Source organism: Alligator mississippiensis, chromosome 3 (assembly GCF_030867095.1).
Source record: "Alligator mississippiensis isolate rAllMis1 chromosome 3, rAllMis1, whole genome shotgun sequence".
NCBI lineage: Eukaryota > Metazoa > Chordata > Crocodylia > Alligatoridae > Alligator > Alligator mississippiensis.
The window spans coordinates 108,233,416-108,256,889 of NC_081826.1; the positions used below are offsets into that span (position 1 = coordinate 108,233,416).

The following is a 23,474-nucleotide window of genomic DNA, read 5'->3' on the forward strand; positions in this document are numbered from 1 at the left end:
CACAAAAAAAATGTTGAAAACCCCTGTCACAGCTCAAAAGATGCTAAAAATTCTCTATGCCAGGTGTAATTCTATCAAGCATATAGAATTACATATTTCCTTTGTAGAATAATACTCCAGGTAGATTGCAGTATATTGACAGATGATGTACTGAACAGACTAGATTATCACTATTTCACAGATTTGAGTACTTAAATGTTTAAAGTTGCATATGGTAAAATCAAAGCAGTAAGTGATTTCCATGAGGTGTGGGAACCTGTAGCGTGTCAAAAATCCTTTTCATATGTAGCAGGCTCACCTTTCAGAGCTTGGGTTGAGTCCCAGGCTTGAGATCCTGCTGTTTTGACTGGTGGAGCCCATCCACCAATCAGGATGCAGCAAGAGAAATAAAGTCATGCCTGTAGTATTGCAGTGACTATAATTGCTTTGATTGCTTATCTTGTTATTGGCTATAATTGCTTTGATTGTTTATTTTGTTATTTTTCTTTTTATATAAGGAAAAGATATAATAGGATAAAGTTAATCTTGTTATGATTTACTTTTTACTATAACTTGATCAGTCATTATTACTGTTTTAAAATTAACTATTTTAAATTTCTTATTGCTTAGCAGAAATATATTGGACATATTGGTCTCATGACTTTAGAACTTAAATTTAGTATAAGGAAAACACTTGTGTAAGGGTCTGTGGTATACCTGGTGGGTGTGGATATGTCTGGTTTATGTGGAAAGAGGTAACAAAAGAATGAATGATGGACATATATGCCAGCGACAGAGGAAGACAGGCCTCTTGCAGCAGGTGAAAATAGCTTCCTGTGGTTTAACGGTTAAGGGCTGGAGCGGACATCCAGTGAGCAGTGAAGGATTACCAGACGCTAAATTATGCTCCATCCTGATGGCTGAAGACTGCAAGTGACAGCCCCTAAAGATTGCAGACCTCTAAGCCGGAAGATCATGACCTACCAATCCCAGCCTGCCAACAGGACAAGAAAGATGGCCTTTGTGTCTGACTCAACAGAATCCATAGGCTGGTATGGACAGCTATTACTATAAAGAATAAACACGAAGACGAGGCTTTGGGTCTCCTCCACCTGCAAGAAGGAGTTTTCGGCACATCCAACAAGACCTGACTCCAACTCTCTTGGTCAGCCTGGCCAGCCACCGGACTGACCTTGAGCAACTTTGAAACTTGGTAACACCTTAACCTTTGCAGGACTGTCTAATTTTTGTGTGTGTGTGTGCTTGTCTCTTTTAAATGAATGCATGAATAAGTATACATAGGAATGAGTGAAGCAATGAGAGAGAGAGCTTCAGCCCAGAATACTGTGTAGTCTGGTGGGTTATGGCACTCCTGGGATACGGATTCAGGTTCCTCTAGCAGAGGAAGATTAGGTTAAAGTAGGGCACTGGCACCTCTCCCTGATGAGGTGAGGTGGTTTTAGAGTGTACTTACTAGATCTGGCCCAGCAAGCAAGACAGGAGGGTGTATCCTGTTGGAGCTTCACTGAGAGAGGTGCTGCTGATGTTTTTGGGCTGCCAAGTCTGGGGCAGTTGTGTGTGCACCCAGCATTTTGGCACCAAAAAGACTTTGTGGTAATGGAAAATTGCGGTTTAGGTTCCTCCAGGGCTAGGGAGATGTTTTGGAAATCAAATTTGTGGATTAAATACATAATGGAGTCTTTCTTGTGAATCTTGCCCTGGGCGTCTCTGAGCTGTATACATGGCCCATGACAAACAAGGAAGACAAAGCTGGAACTTAAGCGGCATAGGACACTTTGTGCGCGTGTTAATGAGTATTTCTGTTCTAAGACTTCACGCGTTATTCCACTTGTCATGCAACGTACCAATCTGGATTCAGGCAGGAACTGGGAACACAGTTTGTCTCCAGCAGCATTTTCATTACTCATTTCTCATTTACCTCAGCAGTGAGCAACAGTTTTTAGAGATATACAGATCTTGTGCAGCAGGAAGATACCAAGACTGACTTTTATAAACTGGTTTGTACTCCTGCATATAATAAACATGTAGTGGGGGAGACAACAGGCACACACTATTAGGCAGTGTTGTCTTTAGGGCAGCAATCATGCCCTAAATTAAAATGTTTGTAAATATCTGATCAATATCTGTGAGATATTTTTTTGGGAGGAGAGGTGGAATTGTGATTTTTAAAAGCTATGCAAAGGAAACAACAGTATCAAAAGAGTTCATGTGAGGACTGAGGGAAATGGGAAAGGGTAGTGAAAAGGTACCCTGGGTTTTTTATGTTATAATCTTCTCTGTAACTTTGTTTATTGACCTGGAGTACACAAGCTGTTATAGTTAATAAGTTAAACTTGTTTGTATTCTGATAAAAGGGCAGCAGCTGCACAATACACTGAAGGGTTAATAAGATTTGTCAATCACCCAGATATTTTTGCTGCTAACCAAAATCAGCTGTAGCGTAGTTTCCATGTAAGCAGAGAAGTGGGAAAGAATTGCTTTATCTTCCAGACTTCACTATGGTAAGTCTTTTTAATTTCACCGTCCACTGTGGATTTAGATAAGAACCTCCACCCATATAATGGAATATGCCCTTTTTCGAATGCAGGAGAACAAAAGATATTGCATTGCATTGCATTCATACAAAGAAATGGCAAATGAGGTCTGCAGCAGTGCAGTCAGGGCTACATTGTGAAGGGTGAAACAGTAGCTGAAGTAACCAGAGGAGCTGCGTTCAGATGGAATATTCAATAGCATTTTACACAGCCCTGTTAATAAAGGGCATTATGTGCAAGTAGGTCTCTCGATTCCAGTGAAGGGAAATGGGGGGTGGAGTGGAGGAATTGAGAGGTTTTTGCTTTCCTCAGGAAGTGGCATGACTTCACATGATTTGTGTGGCATTTTGATTGCAACGTCCTTTCATGTGCATCTCTATTTGTAATCTATATATATAGTATTTAATATAGATTAAAATATGGACTTGACTGATATTTAACTGGTTCAATCTTTAACTTTAAGGGGGAAGATACAGATGTGTACAATAGACACAATTCCAGTGAGAGCTTCCAGGAATAGATCCAGGAGGGGTGCACTTTTGATTCCTGGTCCACCCAAAGATTAAAACCAGCTACTTGGCTTTGGCAGCACCATTTCTAGTCAGGCAGCAAAGAGGGACTCATTATAATATACCCAATTCCTCCTAAACTTTTCCACAGGTGTTAATGTCCAGTTCTCTTTTTAAATGGTCTCAATGTCCCACCATTCAAGCTATCCTTTGTTCTGCAATTTTGCTGTCTTAGTTGCTCCTGGTAATGTAGTTTCTATTTCACAGCTGTGCTGACTGTTTTTAACTCATTCCAATTAATTTATAGTTGTTTTTGTTTCGATCATAAACTGAATAATAGAGTCCTAGCCTCTGAATTAGGATTTCCTAAACCTTATATGCTGGAGGCTGCAAATGAGAGAGGAACGGTGGGAGTGGAAAACCCTGCTCAGACCCAGTGCACTCTTCCTCTCAGCATCCACACTTTGCTACTGTGCGACATGGGATGCTGGGAAAGACAGACCTGTGTTCTGATTGAGTAAATGACAATTCTTATATTCATGAGGTTTCTTCTATGACACTGTCTTCAGGCTCACGGACTTTACTGGGTCTTTTAGCAAAAGGCAGGTGTTTTATCTCACTTTGAAACTCAAGTCCTCCTGCAATGTAGTAAGTAAAAGGATGTGAAATGAGTTTATCTCCTTGGATTCTTCAAAATATTCTGGAAAAAAAAAATTAAACTTGTGCCTAAACTTTCAGATCCTTTAAATACATGTAGAGGTATAAGGGGAAGATCCACAGTAAGATTTGCTGAGTCTGGAAATGTAGCTGCAAAACCAGTCCCACCCACTTGCTCTATTCTACCTTTGCAGAAAGCTGGGAGATTGAGGCATGACCTTTGGGCATAAAAGCAGGCTTCAGGAGGACCTAATTGCCTAATGCCAAACCACTATCTTCAAAATTCCCTTTCAGCTGCTAATTAGCCTTAGAGGTACCTGAAGTTTGCTATTTCCATTTTTGACATCACAGGTGCTATGCTGCTGAGCATTATCTTGCACCTAATCCCTGCCAGGAGCCACAAAATGGTGTTTCCTCCACCTGTTTGCCAACGGGGCTTGTACATGTTTGTACAGCTTCCACATGGATTTGATTTGACACAAAGTACTGTGGCATTTGCCATGTTCTTCTAAAATATGGTTAGAGTAGATTTAGTTTATTGCATGGGGGACTATTGCAGCTACATTCCCAGGCTCAGCAAAACTTACTGTGGATCTGCCCCTTCTGCCTCTACATGTATTTAAAGGATCTGAAAGTTTAGGCACAAGTTTCAAATTTTTTCCAGAATATTTCGAACACTTCTCAAGCAATACGGCAGGCAGAAAAAGGAGAGGAGCACAATACAGAATAGCCCCAAGTCCAAACAGAAGGGCGTAACATATATACCAAACACTTTTATTATATATGAAAAACATCCCACTGCTTCCTCTCTTTCCACCCAATAATATAGTCCTTTAAGTACTTCAGCTGGACAACGACTCGCCTCACACAACCTGATTCAGGGATTGGAGGGCAGCAGGCTGGCTTGGCTTTCTTGAGTTACTTCAGCAGGTGAAGGATGTGACAGGACTAGAACAGCCTCTGGACTCCTAGCAAAGCATCCTGGTGCTGATGGCATTACAGTATCTTCTGGATCTGTAGACAGGACAGCAATTGGAGCTCAAATCTTGCATCTGATAGACGTGTCTGCAGATGATTTCCCTGCGTATGATGAAGGATTGTTTCCAGTAGCCTGTTTCCTAGGCTTCTGTTCAGTCAAAATATTAAACTCTCTCAAGCAAAGTGGCTTCCTCCACTATTCTGTTTAGCTTCCACTAAGTTGTGGAAGAGCCTCTCTTATTTTATACCTTGATTACATTAGCACTTGATTCCTGAGATCAGTCTATGCAGGGGAGGTGCTGCATAAGCAGAGACCGTCGTCGCTGGTGTGCATTCTAAACGCACAAGGCAGACAAAAATATTAAGACCTTTTCCTTTTCTTATCCCTTTATTATAGTAACTTTTTTCTGTAAATTCATAGATTGTAAGGCTGGAAGGGACCTCAGAGGATCACTGGTCCATCCCCCTGCACCAAGCAGGAAAGACAACTGGGGTCAAATGACCCCAGCAAGGTGACTGTCTAGTCTCCTCTTGAAGATTTCCAGGGGAGGTGATTGCACCACCTCTGGAGGGAGCTTATTCCACAGTCTGGACACCCTAGTAGTGAAGTAGTTTTTTCCTTATGTTGAGCCTGAATCGATCTTCTAGGGGTTTGAGGCATTAAATAACGCGTCCCCCTTTGTTTAAACACTTGGAGACAACTGTTCCCCTGAACACATTAAATCTGCATTTAACCAAACTCTTTATGCTGAGTTGTTTAATCTTTCCTCATAAGTTAGCCTTTACAGTAGTTAATAAGCTACTATCAGAGACTGTTTTATTAGATAAAGCTGGCTGCATTTAAACAGGCTGCTAAGCAAAGTTTGTAATGTTTATGATACCCGATAAATGGAATTATAGCTATAAAATTATAAATCTCATACACTATGGACTCTAAACCTTATTCCAAGGTATAGATTATGAAATAAAAGGAGTTACTAGTAGTGAATCCACAAAAATCATCATTCTTCCTTAACACTATGTTATCCTATAGTGACTAATTAGCAAATCATTGAATTCCAGTTTTCATCTCAATGACACCACTTTAATTCAAGAGTAACTCTGGAGTTAAACCGAGTTAACCGGATAAGTGAGGTCAGAATCAGCATATCTATATGAATGCCCAAGGATCAGTATCAGCCTATTGTTAAAGAAATCTATTCAAGCAGACACATTTCAGGATCATTTGTGTTTCATTGACTAAACCCCAGTTTGTCAGATTGTATGAGTTACGTTAAACAAAGTGTGAGCACCTAGACAAAGAAGGTGCCTACAGTTCCTCTTTTTTTGGTGAGAATGAGAGTACAGTGCATTGATATCAGATTTGGTCATGTGAATGGCCATTCTGTGAGCTGGACTGAGGCCACCATATTTGTTTTTAAATAGTCATCAGAAGGAAATATCTTTCAGTCACTTACCAGTCTGCATAGAGGCTGAAGGTGCAAGTGATTACTTGGGCAATGGCAGTTTTACTGGAACAAGAAATACAGGATTGGTTCTCGAACTGGAAATTCTCATCTCCCAGTACCTTTTGAGGTATTCAGTCTCCATAACAAGGACCACTTTTAGACGGATACAAATACCTGAAACAATAGCAATGTTAAGCTTTCTTCAGCTTGGCCCTCTGTAACAACAAATGCACTTGAAGGCAATGGCCTGATTCTTATTTGCCCTGTAGTTTGTGTAGTAATTTATACCACAAGTGGGTGAATGATAACTAAGTGGATGTAATATGCTGTTGTAGTACACAGGAATTGGTTAGTATCCTTTTAAATAACTTATGATGCTCATTCTGTTTTAGAAGGGTCCAGAAGTAAGCCAAGAGCAATGGTATATATGTATGTAAGTAGGTTTTGTGTTTCATGAACAAGTTATTTGGGATATGCCTATTCCCATACAGTTACTCTGCATCATCTTTTTTGTGTGTGTGAAGGGCTAAAGATATGACAGTTACCATTCCAGTCTGGGATTGTTTTACATATACTTTGCATTGGTGTAAACCAAATGTCCTGCCATGGTACCCTTTTGTATCACTTCTTCTGCTACAGAACCCCTACCGCTAACTCTGTGGGCCATGTGAGCTGCCGTGGAGCCAGGAGACCTTACCCAGTAATGGCAGTGCACCACTTCCCAGCCTGTTCTGCCATTATTCCCAACCTCTTTGCAAGAACCCCTAGTTACCTATTGTGGAACCCCGAAGTTTTGTGGAACACAGTTTGAAAACCACTAGTATAAGTGACTGAAAAACCACAGAGAGTAGGTCCAAACAATTTATTTAGTTAGGACAATTAAATAAAACATTTTTCCCTTGTGGGGGGGGGGAAATTCTGTTATGGTCTGGTGTGGTATTATTTTTTTTCATTCTCTGTTTTTTTTCGAAGTGCTATAAATTAGCAGAGTAAGGGCCCTAAATACTTGGCACTTAGCAAATTCAGGCACTTAGATCACTGTCAGATTCTCGTATCCTTGAAAAAATGGCCTAAAATGAAGTAGAAGGAAACAGTGCACGTGTCTCATTGCTATTTGTGACTTGATTTTTTTTTCCTAGCTTGGATTATTATTTGATAGATCAGCTTAAAACCTGTCATAAACTTCTGAACCAAGAGTTAATTTTTAGCCTGTTGGTACCATTTCCTAATTTACAAATGCTTAATGAACTTAGATACTGTTTTGCTTAAGTCCTTGTTTTACAATGATTAAGAAGGGTATATCTCATAGTTCAGAGTGTCTCCTTCACCACTTTTGCCGTAAACGAAGTCGAATAACAAGAATACACAGAGGTAAGAGTTTTATTTTTACATGCTGCATACTTAGAGAAAGCTGTTCATTAGGGTCTCATTCATTTACTAGATTTGCTTGAGTATCAAACACAGGACTTACCATTCTTGTTTTCTGGTCCATCCGTTCCATAACATTGCTGCCTTTTGCAGGATAGGATTTCTTAGAGCGATATCTTTTATTGGACCAACTATGCAGCTGGGATAAAGTTATACAAGCTACCTCAGGATAGACAGACTTATAAAAATCAAACTGTTACTGGAGTGTGAAATGACTTTCATCCCTGCTAACAAACACTGGACCCTGCCAGCACTTCACATGTAGAACTTTTATTGAAACTACAAGATTAGCGGGACTAGATTAGGCTCTTATTTCTTTACCCATTTTTAGTTACTGTCAGATTTTGGGAGGGGCTGAATTTCTCTTGCAATTTGCTGAATGTTGACAGCAGTGGAAGCTGTTTCCCATGGAGAATTATCAAGTGAGGAGCCAAAAATGCTGAAGTCATCTATGTGGCCACAAGGGGTCCTACCACTGCAATCCGACTGGCATCCAGACAATCGCTAACCCTCTCTGCTCAGGAGAGAGCGTCTCAAGGTTATGTTTTTAAAGAAATTGTTAGTTGATTAATGGTTCCATTAGGAAGATCTTCACTTTGAAAGACCCACCATTTATTAGGAAAACCAACCCTTGCTGTAACTGAAGATTCTCTGTGTTTCAAAGGTGCGTTTTACTATTAGCAAGATGCAGACCAGACATTCTTCATGTTTACATCAATTAGTAAGAAGAGAAATATTTCACTGCATCCCTTCAACAAGTCAACACACGCTTATTCTGTGCATTACTGGCTTGTTTACTGGAAATAATGAAACCCAGATCCATAGATTCCCCTTTGCTTTGTGATGGCATAAACCAAATATAACCTAAGCAAGAACTAAAGCCTGGTCTACACACAATTTTTATACCACTTAAACTAAGGTAACCTACTCACATAGCCTATATCCTATTGCATTCAGGAAGAGCTAAACCAGTATGAGTTGCCTTCATATGAATACAGCTGTCATAATTAGAAAGTATGTTATGGTCCTTTAATTATGCTACCTAATTAAAGCAACATAAAATTTGCTTATAGACGCAACCATATTGCATAAGCCAAGTAAATAAATAAAACTAAAAACTTGAGAATCAAAGGTGGAGTCTTTCCTTCAGTAAGTGTAGTAAAGGAAGGGAAACGCGAAGAATGACGGGCATTATTTCTAAAAATAACTATTTAACTTTTTCCAACAGGTATTACTTGTTCCTCAAAGTCAGATCAAATCAAACCTATTAGGATCTGAACACTAGTGTTTTGTTTTTTTCTTCTCTATTGCCAGCCTGTACTATTCATTTAAGTTGATGGTTTTTGGCTGCAACAGTGAGATACTTTAATGTTGCCAGAAGGCTCACTTCTTTTTAGTGAACTTATTCCCTTTCTTCAGTTCTTCTTGGTTGCTGTAAAATGTTAGTTAAATGGTGATGCTGTCTGCATTGGTAGTGTGCAGAATCATATAGATTCATCTCTTTGACACGCCTCCCTCCTTCCCTGAAGTACAATACAACATAGCTGCTCTCTAATTCCTTTTTGGATTTACAGTATTTAGTCCACCCTGCAACTTCTGAGGGCTCTGTAAGTATTTTCTCTCACTTTTTTCAGCATTCTGCATAATTCATGCTTGCTTTTTAGCTTAAAGTTAAATTTCACGCATGCACAATGTTTAATAAGAAGCTTGTAGATCTCACTTTGGACGTTGTACTGAATTAGTCATTAAACTCCTGGTTAGTTGGTTGGTTGGTTTGCTTTCCCCTGCAGAACTTTGAGGAGTTTTATTTTCCCCAAAAGCAATTAAAAGTTAGTGAAAACTGATTGTTGGCCACACATGCTAACCTGTCTTTTCCTAGGTTCTTTTGTATATGAGGCAGACAAAAAAGGAAAGCTCGTCAGGACCATATCAAAAGTAACCATGTAAAAAAACAACTTTTTTCAGCACTTAACATGGCATTTAAAAATCCATAGAGATACTTTGGGATTAAAATGCTGTGAAACTGTTGGTTGTCGTAATTCCTTTCTTTTCCCTTTTTATGCAACGAAAATAGTATACATATGGAACAGCAAAAGCTTATACATACACAGAACGGGAAAACTGTATATGAAGAATCGGAGATGCCTCTTTCTTGTTTGCCTTTGTTTACTTTCATCTCTTTGATCTATACTGTTATCTGAGTTCAAAATTGATTCTGTATAACTAACAGAACCCAGATAAACCTGTTTTGTAATTCAGGGTGAAGTGAAATGAGGACAGACGACCTAGATCAGTGTTGCAAATCTTTCCTGGATTGAGGTTTGGGAAGAAGGAGGTAATTGAACAATTTCAGAAGAAATAGACTAAATGTGAAACTAAGGAGCTTGTCAAGTTATAGCAGGTGAAAATAAACATCTCTAGCTTTACTGATGCAAATATCTTATTAAGCTGGTCACGTGCTGTGCTTTCCTCCAGTCCCTTGCATCACTCCTACCTCCCCTAATTGAAGAGTGGACCTCCACAAGTTACCCATCTTAAACTTGATCTCCAGGTTATGCTAGTCCTTATTCTTACTGTCTTGTCATACTTGTACAACATGCATGCAGTATATTAAACACTTTTGTAGATCCTCTCAAGCGTACCCCTCAGATGACAGGCTTCACTCTCACCCTTGGTTCTGAGGTGGCAACCACCCTGTTCTTAAACTGTGTTAGCACAAGCAAGAAACTTCCCTCCAGGAGTCTCTGACCAAAGCTGATTGAAATGACTCTAAAGCACCTCTTTCCTAAACAGGCACAAAACACTTGTAGCCTGTTTCAACTGGGCAGCAGCTGGTATGACTTATGTGAAGGAGCTGAGAGTCATTCAAATGCATGGCAGAAGTTGGAGCATTTGCGCTGAAAGACTTTTGTGTGTCCATACCCACATTGTCTTGGCATATGAAAATACATAGCAAAAAAAGAAAAGGATAAAAACCACAGCAGGATGGTATGTCTTGGATCTTACTTAAAGCCTTCCATGTCTCTGAAAGCTCTCTATGAATAGTTCTGGTGATTTGAATAGCCTTTTACACTCCCAATTTTGGAGGGAGTTATTAATTTTCTAGTGTCCTTCTGAACTCTGCTCCTAATCCTTAGCAAACCAGCTGTGTCACCCTGCCTAATACCTTCAAGTAGCATCTTGTCAGGTAACAGTTCAATAACTCTTAGATTTTTCTCTCTCAAAATGGCTTATCAAGAGATGTCGTGTGTTTGGCCATTGTTTCTCCATTGTTTCTTTGAGAACATAGGATAGATTTGTATCTTATAGACTAACCAAAGTGTGTGTGTGTGTGTGTGTGTGAGAGCGGCAGTCCCTCAAAATTGAGGATGTCTGTCAGGCTTGATGGGTCCTCAGGTGACTGAGAAGCCTAATTCTGGATGCACACATTCTTTGGCAATGGGGGCATGTTGTTGCACAAGGGAGTGGGATTTGCAGCACTGGGTTGGTCTCTTTCTCTTCCCCCTGATGCCACCGTTCTGCCTGGGTATCAAGTTGTTAGGCATCAAAGTGGCACGCGCCTTGGTGGACCAGGTGGCACCATGCTGAGCATTCAGCATCTTGTTCCTCCCAGCCATTGGTGTTGATGCCTCCGTGCTTGATGACAACCTTGAGCATGTCCTTGTACTATTTTCTTTGGCTGCCCTTTGAGTGTTTGCCAATGGAGAGCTGGGAGAAAAGAATCTGGAGAAGGAGGTGGTTCTCGGACATCCGGATGGACTGGCTCATCCATTGGAGTTGATTTCTCAAGAGCAAGGCTTCAGTGCTGGAGAATGTAGATTCATGGAGGATGCTTGTGCTGGTCCAGCGGTCCTCCCTTTTGATCTCCAGGATTTGACACAAGCACCGCTGATGAAAGCTCTCAGGGGTCTTAATGTGGCATTGGTCCAGGCTTCACTGCAGTAGAGGAGAGTGGTCAGCACAATGACCATATAAACCAGGACCCTCATTGACTTCTGAACATCTCTATTTTCAAAGACACAGTGTTGCAGCTTGAAGAAGGTGGCACTGGCGCAGTTGAACCAGTGCTGGACTTCTTCATTGATGGTAGCCTGTTGAGAGACGTGCCTGCTGACATACAGAAAGTGCTCCACATATTCCAGAGCCTCCCCATCTCTGTAAATAGCACAAGGGATGTTCAGTTGGCCGGGGGGGAGATTAGTGGAGAACCTTTGTCTTCATGACATTCAGAGACAGGCCAAGTCTCTTACATGATGCATTGAAGAGATCTAGGGTCACTTGTACATCCTGTGTAGAGTGAGCCACTACGCAGCAATCATCCACAAACTGAGTCATGGATGTCCTTGGTGGTGAGTTTCATTTTTTGCCTGGGAGTGCAAGAGATTTGAAAAGCTTCCTGTCCAGTCAATAGTGGATACTGATGTCAGATAGTAGATCAGGCTTGTCCAACATATGGCCCATGGGCTGCCATGCCATTTTATCTGGGCGGCAACATGAAGCCGCCGCTGTGGAGTGTGGAGCCACAGGGGCAGCAGCGCGGAGCCGCGGGGGCGGCAGCAAGGCAGGCAGGGCTGACCCGTGGGCCCCAGCCGGCAGTGAGGGGAGGAGAGCTGCTTTACCCCCGCGAGGCCAAGCAGCGACCGCTGGCACTGCCGGCCCATGCCTGCCTCCTCACCTGTCCACTTCAAGCCAGCCCCACTGCCCTGCCCTGCCCCACAGCAAGGCAGTGCCTGCTTCCCTGGCCAGTCCCCCCCAGGCGCTGCAGCTCTCCAGGCCCAGCTGCCCATGCGCGAGGCCCCAAGGGGGCCACTTCTCATGTGCTGCTGGGGACGAGAGGAGCCTGGCCGGGTCTGCACCAGCCAGCAGAAGCAGTGGCAGAGCCGTGTGCCACTTGGGATGGGACGAGGCTGCACCGGTCAGTCCTGAGTGGCACATGGCTCTGCCGCCACTTCTGCTGGCCAGTGCAGACCTGGCTAGCCTCTTCCAGTCCCCAGCAGCACATGGGAAGCCAGCTTCAGCTGCATGCTGCTTTTCCTGGCCGATGCTGATCCAGTTCTGCCCAGGTGGGTCCTGCAGCACCATGTCAACCCGGGCATGGCACTGGCAGGCCGGGTGGGCCCCAGGTTAACCCTGGCCTGGCTCCGTGGCTTCTCCAGCACCAGGTCAACCCGGTTGTAGCCAAGCGGCTCCTGCAGCAGCATGTCAACCTGGGCATGCATGGCATGTCAACCAGCACCATGTCAACCCCCGCAACTTCATTGGTGTCAAAGGTCACATGACATCACTTCCTGATATGATACCACTTCCTGTGATGTCTTTGAATACGGCTCACTGGCCCACTGGGTGATAAAAAGTTTGTGATCCGGCCCCACGTTCAAAAAGGTTGGACACCCCTGTGGTAGATCATCTCGGATGAGGTGGATGATGACAGTCGGGTAGATGGTGAACAGGGTGGGGGCGATCACACAACATTGTTTGACCTCGGTCTGGATGCAGAAGATGTCGGTTTCAGATCTGCCACTCAGGACGGTGGCAGTCATATTGTCATGCAGGAGTCTCAGCATGGTGACACACTTCAGCAGGCAGCCAAGGCATTGGAGGATGGTCCACAGAGCTTCATGATTTAGGGAATTGAAGGCATTGGTCAAGTCAATGAAGGTGAGGAACAGAGTTCTTGATTTTGCTCCCAATGTTTTTTTTGGATCTGCCTGGCAATGAGAACCATGTCCACAGGGCCCTGAGATGGTCAGAAGCTGCATTGGGTTTCCAGAAGGATCTTCTCAGCGATGGGACAAAGGTGTAGTTCAGGAGGATGCGCGGGCCAGGATTTTACCCAAAATGGACCGGAGGGAAATCCCCCTGTAGTTCCCACAGTCAGATTTGTTCCCCTTCTTGTAGATGGTTGTGATGGTCATGTTCTTGAGATCCCCAGGGATCTCTTCATCCCAAAGGCAGAGGATAACCTGGTGGAGTCATGATGTGAGCTGGATGGTAGACCTCTGCAGGTATACCATCTGGCCTGCAGGCTTTGTTGGTTTTCATCTGTTCGATGGCCCACTTCAGCTCTCCAATAGTTGTTGGATTGCCCAGGGAATCCACCACAGGGCATTAAGGGATGGCTTGGAGGGTCTCCTCCAATACGGTACACTTCCGGTTAAGGAGGAGTTCGAAATGCTGCTTCCAATGTAGACAGATGGCATCACCATCTTTAAGGACCTAGGAGCCATCCTGTGATTGGGAGGGAGTTTTGTCCAATGGAGCGGGGTCCATAGATTATCTTGGAAAAAGTTACACATGTCCTGCTGGTGGGTGTAGCCCTGGATCACGCACACCTTTTCCACCCACCAGTGGTTCTTCATGTCACGGATACATCTCTGGACCTCAGCCTTCAGCTGGTGGTACACTGCCATCTTTCACTGAGTTTGTGGATGGCTTTGTCAGGTGATTGAAGGCTGCATGCTTCCACTCGAAAAGATCGCAAATCTGAGTGTCATTGGCACTGAAGCAGTCCTAGTTCCTTTATGATGCGAATCCAATAGTCTGGGCATAGGCATCTTGGACACTGGACTTGAGTTGCTCCCAGTGTGCCTGAACGAAGATGTCATCAGCAGTAGGGACTTGCTCCAGTGCACTATACAACTGGGCCTAGAACTCCTCCCGCTGTCCAGGTTTCTTCATAGCTGCAATGTTCAGTCATCTCCAGGTGGCCTTCTGGGTCTTCCAGTGTCTTGGTGCCAGGCAGATGTTCATCACCAAATGCACAAATCAGTGGTCCATCCAGCAGTCTTCAGATCCCTTCAGGGCCCTCGCGATGAGTACATCCCTCAGTTCTCTACCTCAGAAGATGATGTAGTCCAAGAAGTGCCAGTGCTCCGACCTCGGATGTCTCCACATGATCTTGAGCCGGTCTTTCTGACGGAAGACAGTATTCATCACAATCAGGCTGTGTTGGGCGCATTTGGTCAGGAGCAGGATACCATTGGCATTGGCCTTCCCCACACCATTCTTGCTGATAGTTCTGCTCCAGATTTCATGGTCACGTCCAACCTGGGCATTGAAATTGCCCAGGACAATGACCTCGTCATTTCTGGGGATGGAAGCAAGGTCATTGTCGAGATCGGAGTAGAACCTTTCCTTCACTTCCTCATTGGAATCCAGAGTCAGAGCATATGCGCTGATGATGACAGTGGTGCATTGGTTTTGGCTGAGGTGCAGGTGAAGGGTCATCAGCCTTTCATTGACAGAAGGGAGTTCAAAGAGCTCATCATTGATCTTTGTTCCTGATGGCAAAACCAACTCTATAGATACAGGGGTTGTGGTCTAGTTTTCCTTTCCAGAAGAAAGTGTACCCTTTGCTGACCTCCGTCAGCTGTCCCTCCCTGGTGAGCCACATTTTGCTGAGAGCAGCGATGTTGATGTTATGCCTCACTAACTCCCAAGCCACAATGGCAGTTCGTCTTTCTGGGCGATCGCTCTTTGGGTTATTGATAAGCCTTCTCACATTCTAGGTTCTGAAGTTTAGTTTTTTTTCTTATTTCGACCACAGGAATGGTGATCCTGCTGGGTGCAGTTTCCCAGCAAGGAAAGATAGGACAGCCTATTTTTGGGGCACGTTTTCTAGCCCCCTCCCCATCAGGGTAAGCAGAGGGTATCCTAAAAAGGGCTGCTCAGTCGCAGATACAGCTGCCAAAGGACACCCCTGTCCCAACACAGGTGCCTAACAACCATTGCTCATCCACTACCTGTGTGCAGATTCTTGGCTGGGGGCCCCCAGGTATCAGCTCCACACTCACAGCTCTGTCCCCATCACCAGTCCTCCACCACAGGGCTTTTGGACCTGATGGAAGCCTGCACATGGCATGTTTAACATGGGAACCCTAGTGCACAGTTAGGTCCACACGATCTTGGCAGTTGGTGGCCAGGTTCAGTGGCATAGCGAACCACGATGACTGGGGCCCACTTCCCCATTGTGGTCGTCTTCCACCTTCACAGCCACTGGGGCCACAGCCTTCCTTCACCTGCTCCACTGTAGAGAACAATTCAAGAAGTCCTCAGTCTGGAACCTCTCCCTCAACCTTACCACCATGGGGTAGCAGCATAAGCATCACTACCCCAGATGGCATCACTTTTGGGGTCATTGGAACATGCAAGCCTCTCCACCACAACAAGGTTGCAATCCTTGTTTACACACGTATACACACACATGCACACAATTGAATGTATGAATAACACAGAAAATAAGATTCATCCAAAAGCAGCAGTGTGCACCAATCTACAGAAGCATCACAGTTTGTTGTGCCCCATGGGGCAGTGCCAGCTACCACAGTGCCAATGGCTGTGGTGTGGTCAGCTGCTGTTGCAGTGGCACCTATCAATGTGCCTGCCTTCCACTGCGCCCTTCCACCAAAAAAGGTGGCATACAGGGCTGCAGCCCCAATCATAAACACCTCTCAATTATGCTACTGCCAATTTGTGCCAGGCCTGATCTGATCTAGATAGCTACAGTCCCAAAGTCTGGGCTCTGGAGACTGAAAAATATTAAAGACTTTTTACAAAGGGTTTTCAATATATTGTTTAGCAGGTTTCAAAAGAGAGTGATTTTTTCCCCCAGGTCTTTTCCTTTAAAAAGTATACAGAGTTTTAGTTGTTAGATCCCTCTTTCCTCCCTCTCTTTTTTGCCCTCAGTTGCCCAATATATCGCTGGCAGTAGTTGTAAGAGGAAGACAGAGAAAAAGTTTACAACTGAATATGGAGAATATTTATTTTAATTTTCAGATTCCACTAAAAAAAAACAAACAAAGTGAAACATTTTAGCATAAAAACTCTGCTATTTTTTCAAACAAATCATTTAATTGAAAAATTTCCATCAGTTACAGCTGAATCCCTGAGATAAAAGCAAGGGATTTGGTCTTAACTATACAGAACAATGTTCCTGCAAGAAACTGATGGATGACTGCTTACCTCTAGGACATTAAGCAGTATCTTTAATGATACAGTAAAGACATTTTTCACTGAATTAGAATAATCAAGGTTTTGCTGTTCAGAAATAAGAGTCTTTAATCCTTGCATTATAAATTGGGACATTTTTCACTTTAAATGGTACTTAATCACAGGTGCTTATATATTTTTAAAACACTATATACCCAGTAAATAATCCTCTAATTTGTCTAGATCAGTTAAAGGTAAACAAAAGATGTTGAAACTGGGCTGTAGGGGAAAGTAAGTGGAAATTACTGGCTGTTTTTATGAATGGTAAAACACCACTGAATGGGAACAGGGTTTTGCACTAAATAATAAAAGCATCATAATGGTTGCTTATATTAGCAGTAATAACAATAATAAGAATAAGTACTTTTCAGTACTATTTGGCAATTGCTTGTAAAGTGCTGTGCTCTAAAACACCATGTAAGTACCATGTTTTATCATTATTATGGTGTCAGAAATAAAGGATGCAAGCCCTAAGTAGTTAAAATAGATGCTGACGTGCTACTGAAGTGAAGAAAAAAAATAGGTTAATGGAAATTAAGGAATGAAATATATTGTGAGTGGGCATGGTAGGCCTTTTGTGCCACTGAATGAATATTTTGAAGAACCTTTTTTATGCTTAAGAGAGTTGATGCAGTATTGTGGCAACATGTAAGTCAAACTTTTTCTAAGGTTGTTATTTTTGATGAGAGGGTAGTGCATGCGTGCATATGTGCACCATTTGTATGATGGCAAAAATACTCCTGTAGATTGTTTTTATTCTTGCAGTTTATTTCATTCCCCCCTACTTCCAATGCCATATAAAGTTATACTGGCAAAAGCACACTTGGCAGTAAAGGTTGAGTCTGCACTCTGAGTTTTAGGGGTATAATACGCTAGCAGTGCCATCTTAACACACAGGCTTACAGGGACAAAGCCCCAAGAACACTGAATGAGGCATATGCAACATGTGCCCGTGAAGAGAGTGTGAATTTCAGGACCACCAAAAGTTTTGGTTCTCTTCATGAGCACACATACCTACACCCAAATCTATATATGCAGTTAGCCAAGTGCCAAATATGGTTCCATGCATGCTCATGCACAGTCACTGCTGTAATTGTGATGCGAATAAATGCACAGAGGGCCCAAACAGCATGCACCCAGTGCCTCCAACACTCTTAAGAAGGTCCAGAATACTAGAAAATCTTCTCTAAAACAGACATGGCTGTGACACGCATCTTGGAGGGGGCAAGGATAAAGCTGGTGTTGCAGAAACTCACAAGTGGATGTTACTGAGCATGGAAAAAAAAAGAAAACTAAACTATAGGAAAGAGTGGGGGCCAGAACAGAAGATCTCAGTTCTGTTCAGGAAATAGCAGAAAACTTAAAGGCAATGTGGTCCCAAATGAATAGGTGTCAGAAGTAGAGCTGGCCTGAAGGAAAATGGTGCCCAGCCCCTTCCCTCAACTCGGCAGCACAGCTGCAGGCAGAGGCAGGTGGGCAGGAGCATGGTATGCAATCTGGCATGGAGGCAGAGCTGCCCATTCAGCCCAGCTTAGCTCCTCCTGAGGAGCAGGTGAGGCGGACTGGGCTGAGTGGGCAGTTCTGCCTCCCTGCCATACTGCACCCCGCACCCCTGCCCACCTGCCTCTGCCTGCAGCAGTACTGCTGACTGGGGGGGGGGGGGCTGGGCTCTGCTTTGTGTATATGTGCACGTGTGTGTGCACATGGTGCCTCCCTGACCATGGAGTCTGGGTGGCCACCCACGTTGCCCACCCCTAAGGCTCATTCTGGTCAGAGAATTAGGTTCTATTCCTGCCACTCTTGCCAAAATGACCCTAGTCAAGTAGCAAGTGTTGTATCTCACTTTCTCATCTGTAAAAACATAACTATTACTATCCCTTCCAGTTGTGGGATTGGCTTAGTTAACAGTAGAAAAATACTCTGAGATCACTGGATACAAGGTGTAAAGAAAATATTATTATTTTTTTGTACTGTGGCAGTGGTGTTGGTCATGGACCTGGGAGCCTTGGTCGTGAATTTCATGAATTACAACATCTTCCCTCTGCGGATAAGAATTGGGTGACTGAAATAAATAATAACCAAAAAAATAAGCCTTTAAAAATAAAGATCAAGTTTTGGGTTGCATCTATAGTACCATAAAGAACGAAATGACTACAAGGTAATTTTCATTTCCTATTCAGGACACCTGAAACTGAACTCTAGCTTTCAAACTTTTTTGACATTGATTATAGTGACTTCGTATCTGACAGAAAATCTCATCTATAGCCAAAGCCTCTCTTAGGCTCTCTCCTTATATTCCAAAATAAATGGTGACTGTTTCTTCGTTCAGCCACAGCCCTTCCAGAAAGAAACATCCTCCTTCTCAGTGTTTTCTGTGGGTCTGATTTTAATCCCTTCCATTTTAAGAAACTGCCCCCACACCCTCCCCCAAATCTTGAATAGTATTTCCAGTTTCAAAAGTACTTTTGCCTCAGAGTGTGGGGCTTGCACTCTGAGACAGATGTCAGCCATGGATGTCTTTTGAACTTTTCATACCCAGGGCTTGAGAGAGAGGTTCAGATTTGGACTTTCAGACTAGGGCCACCTCTTGCACCACTCCTGTTCAGAGGCATAATAGGGCAGCTCCATGCCCTGGGCAGTAACAGCACAAGGAGTAGTGCCAGCTGCCACACTGCTGGCAGCACCAGTGGTGTGGCCAGCTGGCAGCTGTGGTAGCAGTTATTTTTTCCTGGGGCTGCTGCCCTAGCTTCTCCCCTCTCCCCACACCCTACTCTCTAATTGCAGAACTGTCTGTTGTTATATCCCACTTTGTGAATGTTTTGTCCCAAAGTTCAAAATACCCCAAACTATTAACTAAATAGCCTCCATCACTCACTTCTCAGTAAGCTGTCTGAGAGGGGTTTGGGTTTTCCCTGGCATTTTTTAATGCTTCTTTCAAAGAACTCTCCACTATCTCCATTTGCTTTTATTCCAGATTTCTGTTACAGGAGCTGATTAATAGAATTTTTATATACTGTGAATGGCTGACCAGCTCCACCTGCTGGGAGAAATATTCAGCTTTTCTTTATCTGAAGAAAAATGCATTAACTAGAAGAAGGGGTGTATTTGGTAGCTGTGTTGGTCTGAGACAAAAAGAAATGCAAAACTCTAGAACTTTTGGTTTAGAGATGATACCTTTTATTAGACCAACTAAGAAATCACAAAAAAAGGATACAGAAAAAGTTAACTTTCTGCAATTTCTTAGTTGGTCTAATAAAAGATAATTTCCGAACCAAGAGTTCTAGAGTTTTGCATTTCTAACTAGAAGAAATTACTCCTCTAATTGGCACTTGAGGTAAATCTACACTATAAAATCCCTAATATGTATTTTTTTTTTTTCTTTTTGGCTTGTTCTATCTCTGGTTCTCCCTTGAATAATGTGCAAAAATTTCCTGGAGCATACCTTCCCTTACCCTGCTTTATGCTTTCTTTTCCCCCGCTTTCCAATAACAATCCAATGCCTATTATGCAACATGACCCTACCTCATTCTAAACAAAATACATCCTTTGTTGTTACCTTGCTTAAATCTATTTCTCAGACACCCCGTTCCAGTTGTTTGCATTACTCTAATGTCTCAAATGCCAATGTTTTAAGTGTTATAATATGTTATAATCTTCTATTTGAATATTACACTTGGTAATGCCACCCTATCTTATAAATTTAGGTATAGTCTATACTAGGGCTGTGCGAAATTTTGCCGGCAGTTTCGTTTCAACGCTGTTTTGACTTGTTTCAAGCTCGAAACAGCAAAGTCAGAACAAAACAGAGAGCTTCAAAACAGCCTCGAAACGAAATGAAGCAAGTTGAAACATTTCGAAAATTTCAAAATGTTTCAAGTTTTGAAGCTCAGGCTGGGCTTGCCTGCAGGGAAACAGACTAAAGTAAGGAGAGGGAGGGGGAAGTGGCGGGAAGGAGTGCTCTCATTAATGACTGTGTAGCTGGCCAGTGACTGTCATCCTTTCCTAAGGTCTCTTCCAATCCCAGTGCTCTGGGGGAGGGATGGAAAAACTGTATAAAAGACAGCATTGTTTGAGTGAGGGCACACCTTAACACACACACTGTCACCCACCCATGTCATGAGTTTTGCCTGTCAGCAGCCAGAGGTGCAGGGCCCCAGAGGCCCTGCACCGATCTCCTTGACAGCTGGCAGGCTTTGTGGCCTCAGCAGGAGCTAGCAGGCATGCAGTTTTCACCGTGCTGCACCTTAACACACACACAGTGTCACCCATGTCATGAGTTTTGCTTGTCCACAACTTGAGGTGCAGTTTCCCCCAACCCCCTGCACTTATCTCCTTGAAACTTGGCAGGCTTCATTGCCTCAGCAGGGGCTAGCATCCTGTCGTGAATCGGAACAGCCGCTGGCAGCCGTCTGACTCACACCAGAGTGTTTAGATTTTGAACTCGGCAGGCGGGATGGAGTGAGTGGAATTAACCAGGCACAATTGATGGATGGAGTGGAATTAACCAGGCACAGATGTGTGTTGGTTACAGGAGTTTGTTTACTTACATCACCTAGATAATGATGACGACGCAGGTGAGAGCCTTTGTTCCGTTACAGCTTCGGTTACAAGGTCGAGTACACGCACACATACAGGTTACAGCTAGGCAATGACGGACGAGGCGCCGGAATGAACGGTCGGGCTTGCAAGACTTCTACGCCAATATTTACGGTGGTGGGGATGATTGATTGGGAATTGATCAAGTTCCCAACTCTCTGGTGATGAGCACAGGTGTTTCCTTTGCTATCCCCAGAGTTCTCCGCCTTGGGTGGAAACCGTTAAACTATTTATAAGCAGAGGTGTTTGACAGAGATACCCAATCGTGAACCGTTATGTGGAATCTTTAATTTTTCGGCAGGTGGCAGCTCTTTGTCTCCTCAAGTTACAAGGTAGTGGGTTAGGTTTCTCTACCTGTTATGTGTGTGCTACGTGTGAGGAGCTTATGCTTAATTTTTTAACCAATTATATATATTTTCCCCTCGCATTTTATTCCCACTGACCAATTATCTATAGTCCTCCGCCCGCGTTTTGTTTCAAGGAATTTTTGGCATGGAAGTTTTTTAACCCTTAACCGTCAAAATGAAGATGATTTGAATGGTATCTCTTGCTAAGTGGCATGGGCACAATTTAATTGGGTTGTGACACATCGCTGCAGTTTTGACCTTGCTGTGGCTTAACACACAAACATGACATGAGGTTTTTTTTGCTTTCAAGACTTTGAGGTTCAGTTTCCCTGAAACCCCTGCACCTATCTCCTTGAAACATGGCAAGCTTCATGCCCTCAGAAGGAGCTACCATTCCTGCAAGTTTCATCAAAATAAGGCCAGAAATGACAAAGTTATGGGCTGTTTCAAGCTTCCCTATTATAGCCTATGGGCAAAACATCAAAACGGCAAAACCGTTTTAATGGAACGGAACGGAACAGCAGTTTCGAATCGAAACAAAATTTGAAACGAAACGCTGTTCCGTCGAAACACTGGTCAAAACAACGATGCTGTTTTGCACAGCCCTAGTCTGTACCCTTATTCAATACAGCCAGAATTCCCATCCTGATTCTAGATCACCAAGCTAGCTCCCCGAACTTGTTGATTCAGTTTTAAGCTGCGGATGGAGAGTTCACCTGGCAGTTATGCAGCTTACGTGGTGGACAGCTAATTATTTCAGTTTGTCTCAGCAGATCTCAGTGCTGTGTTATTATTTGTCGTTGTTGGGACTACTAGGCCCTGCTAGTTTCAAGGCTATTATTAAAGCCAAACTGATCCGAGAATCATGGTAAAGAGCCTTAATGAGGTGCGAGCAGTTGAGTAGAGGCTGTGACAGACTCTGAGTAAGGTAGGTGACAGCAGGCAGCAAGGGCTGAGTGCAGGCTATTCTTGCAGGGACCAGCAAGGATACATACATGGGTTTTAAACAGTGCCTCTTAATATTGAAATCAAAAGGATTTGGCAAATGGCTAGTTTCATTTGTGTAATTTATAAGGCTGCCTGATTACACACAAGCATCTTAAGTAGCTTAGACTGTATATGTGAATTCCAAATGACTATCTAAGATCTAGTCTTCACTAAACTACTGAAAAAATAGTGGTGTCTAGAGCTTGCTATCCATCTGAAATGATTGCACTCCACTTGCCTTGACAGCCCAACAGACCTACATTCAGCACATTGCACTCTTATGACAAGTCGCAGTTTGCTATCCATGAAAAATAGTTTCTGCCATTTCCATGGAGGATTTGAAAATATGTAGAAGCTGCCAGGATAGTTTGAATTTCCTGGTTTTGAGATCAGGGAAACTCGTTGGCTAAAGTTTGACTTTAGGCATTAAATCTCCAATCTCTGCAGATTAATTAAATTCTAGACATATTGCGCATATGAAAACCCTGAGCAGACCTAGAAGTCTGACTACATCTGAAAAAAAAATGATTTTGTTTTTGTTTTTTTTGGCTATCAAGCCTGTCTGCTTAAACCCAATCATAGCAGAGATGGCTGTCATCTCTGGCCATTGCTCTAGCCATACCGTACCCTCTTAAGTCTTTTACTAGATTCCAGTTTTTAAGAGGCTTCTGGTCAACTCCAAAAGCCTTCAAAACTTGGCTCGTCTTTATTTTTCCTCTTTTATCTCACATTCTCTTGCCTCCTCTCTTCTGCCAATAAAAACCTTGACTGAAAGTTTGTAAGCTTGTATAACATTTGGGTTTGCACAATTTTAATCTGTGTTTTTAGAAAAAAAAGAGATTTGGAACTATCAAGCTGTCCAACAGATACCTACCTATGTTACCACGCAGTCCTTCTTTTAATTCTTTCTTCTCCTTCCTTTGTCTCCTCTTCTTTGTAATATTGTCCTGCTACATCTTGCTTCACTTTCAAGCATTGCTGAAACTGTTTTTATAGCCATTT

The 23,474-nt window shown here is 43.1% G+C and overlaps 1 protein-coding gene and 1 long non-coding RNA gene across 8 annotated transcripts in view; one reads left to right on the forward strand and one right to left on the reverse strand.

Moving 5' to 3' along the window:
* Positions 1–1,169: 1,169 nt before the first annotated feature.
* Positions 1,170–23,474, forward strand: part of CNDP1 (carnosine dipeptidase 1) — a 46,889-nt gene continuing 24,584 nt past the window's right edge. For 3 of the 7 annotated variants that reach the window (XM_014606661.3, XM_014606662.3, XM_014606663.3), the window contains exon 1: positions 2,398–2,501. In XM_014606661.3, coding sequence (XP_014462147.1) covers positions 2,499–2,501 — 3 coding nt within the window. In that variant the 5' untranslated portion in view covers positions 2,398–2,498. Of the gene's footprint in view, positions 1,193–2,397; positions 2,502–7,389; positions 7,498–8,195; positions 8,219–9,070; positions 9,162–23,474 lie in introns of those variants that run through there. The other 4 variants (XM_059724280.1, XM_019490590.2, XM_019490591.2 and 1 more) reach the window with 4 other exon arrangements.
* Positions 4,492–7,936, reverse strand: LOC109283887 (uncharacterized). The gene is made up of 3 exons (XR_002091201.1): positions 7,598–7,936; positions 6,136–6,300; positions 4,492–4,714 (listed from the first exon to the last, which is right to left on the reverse strand). It is a non-coding gene; the product is annotated as an uncharacterized LOC109283887 (long non-coding RNA).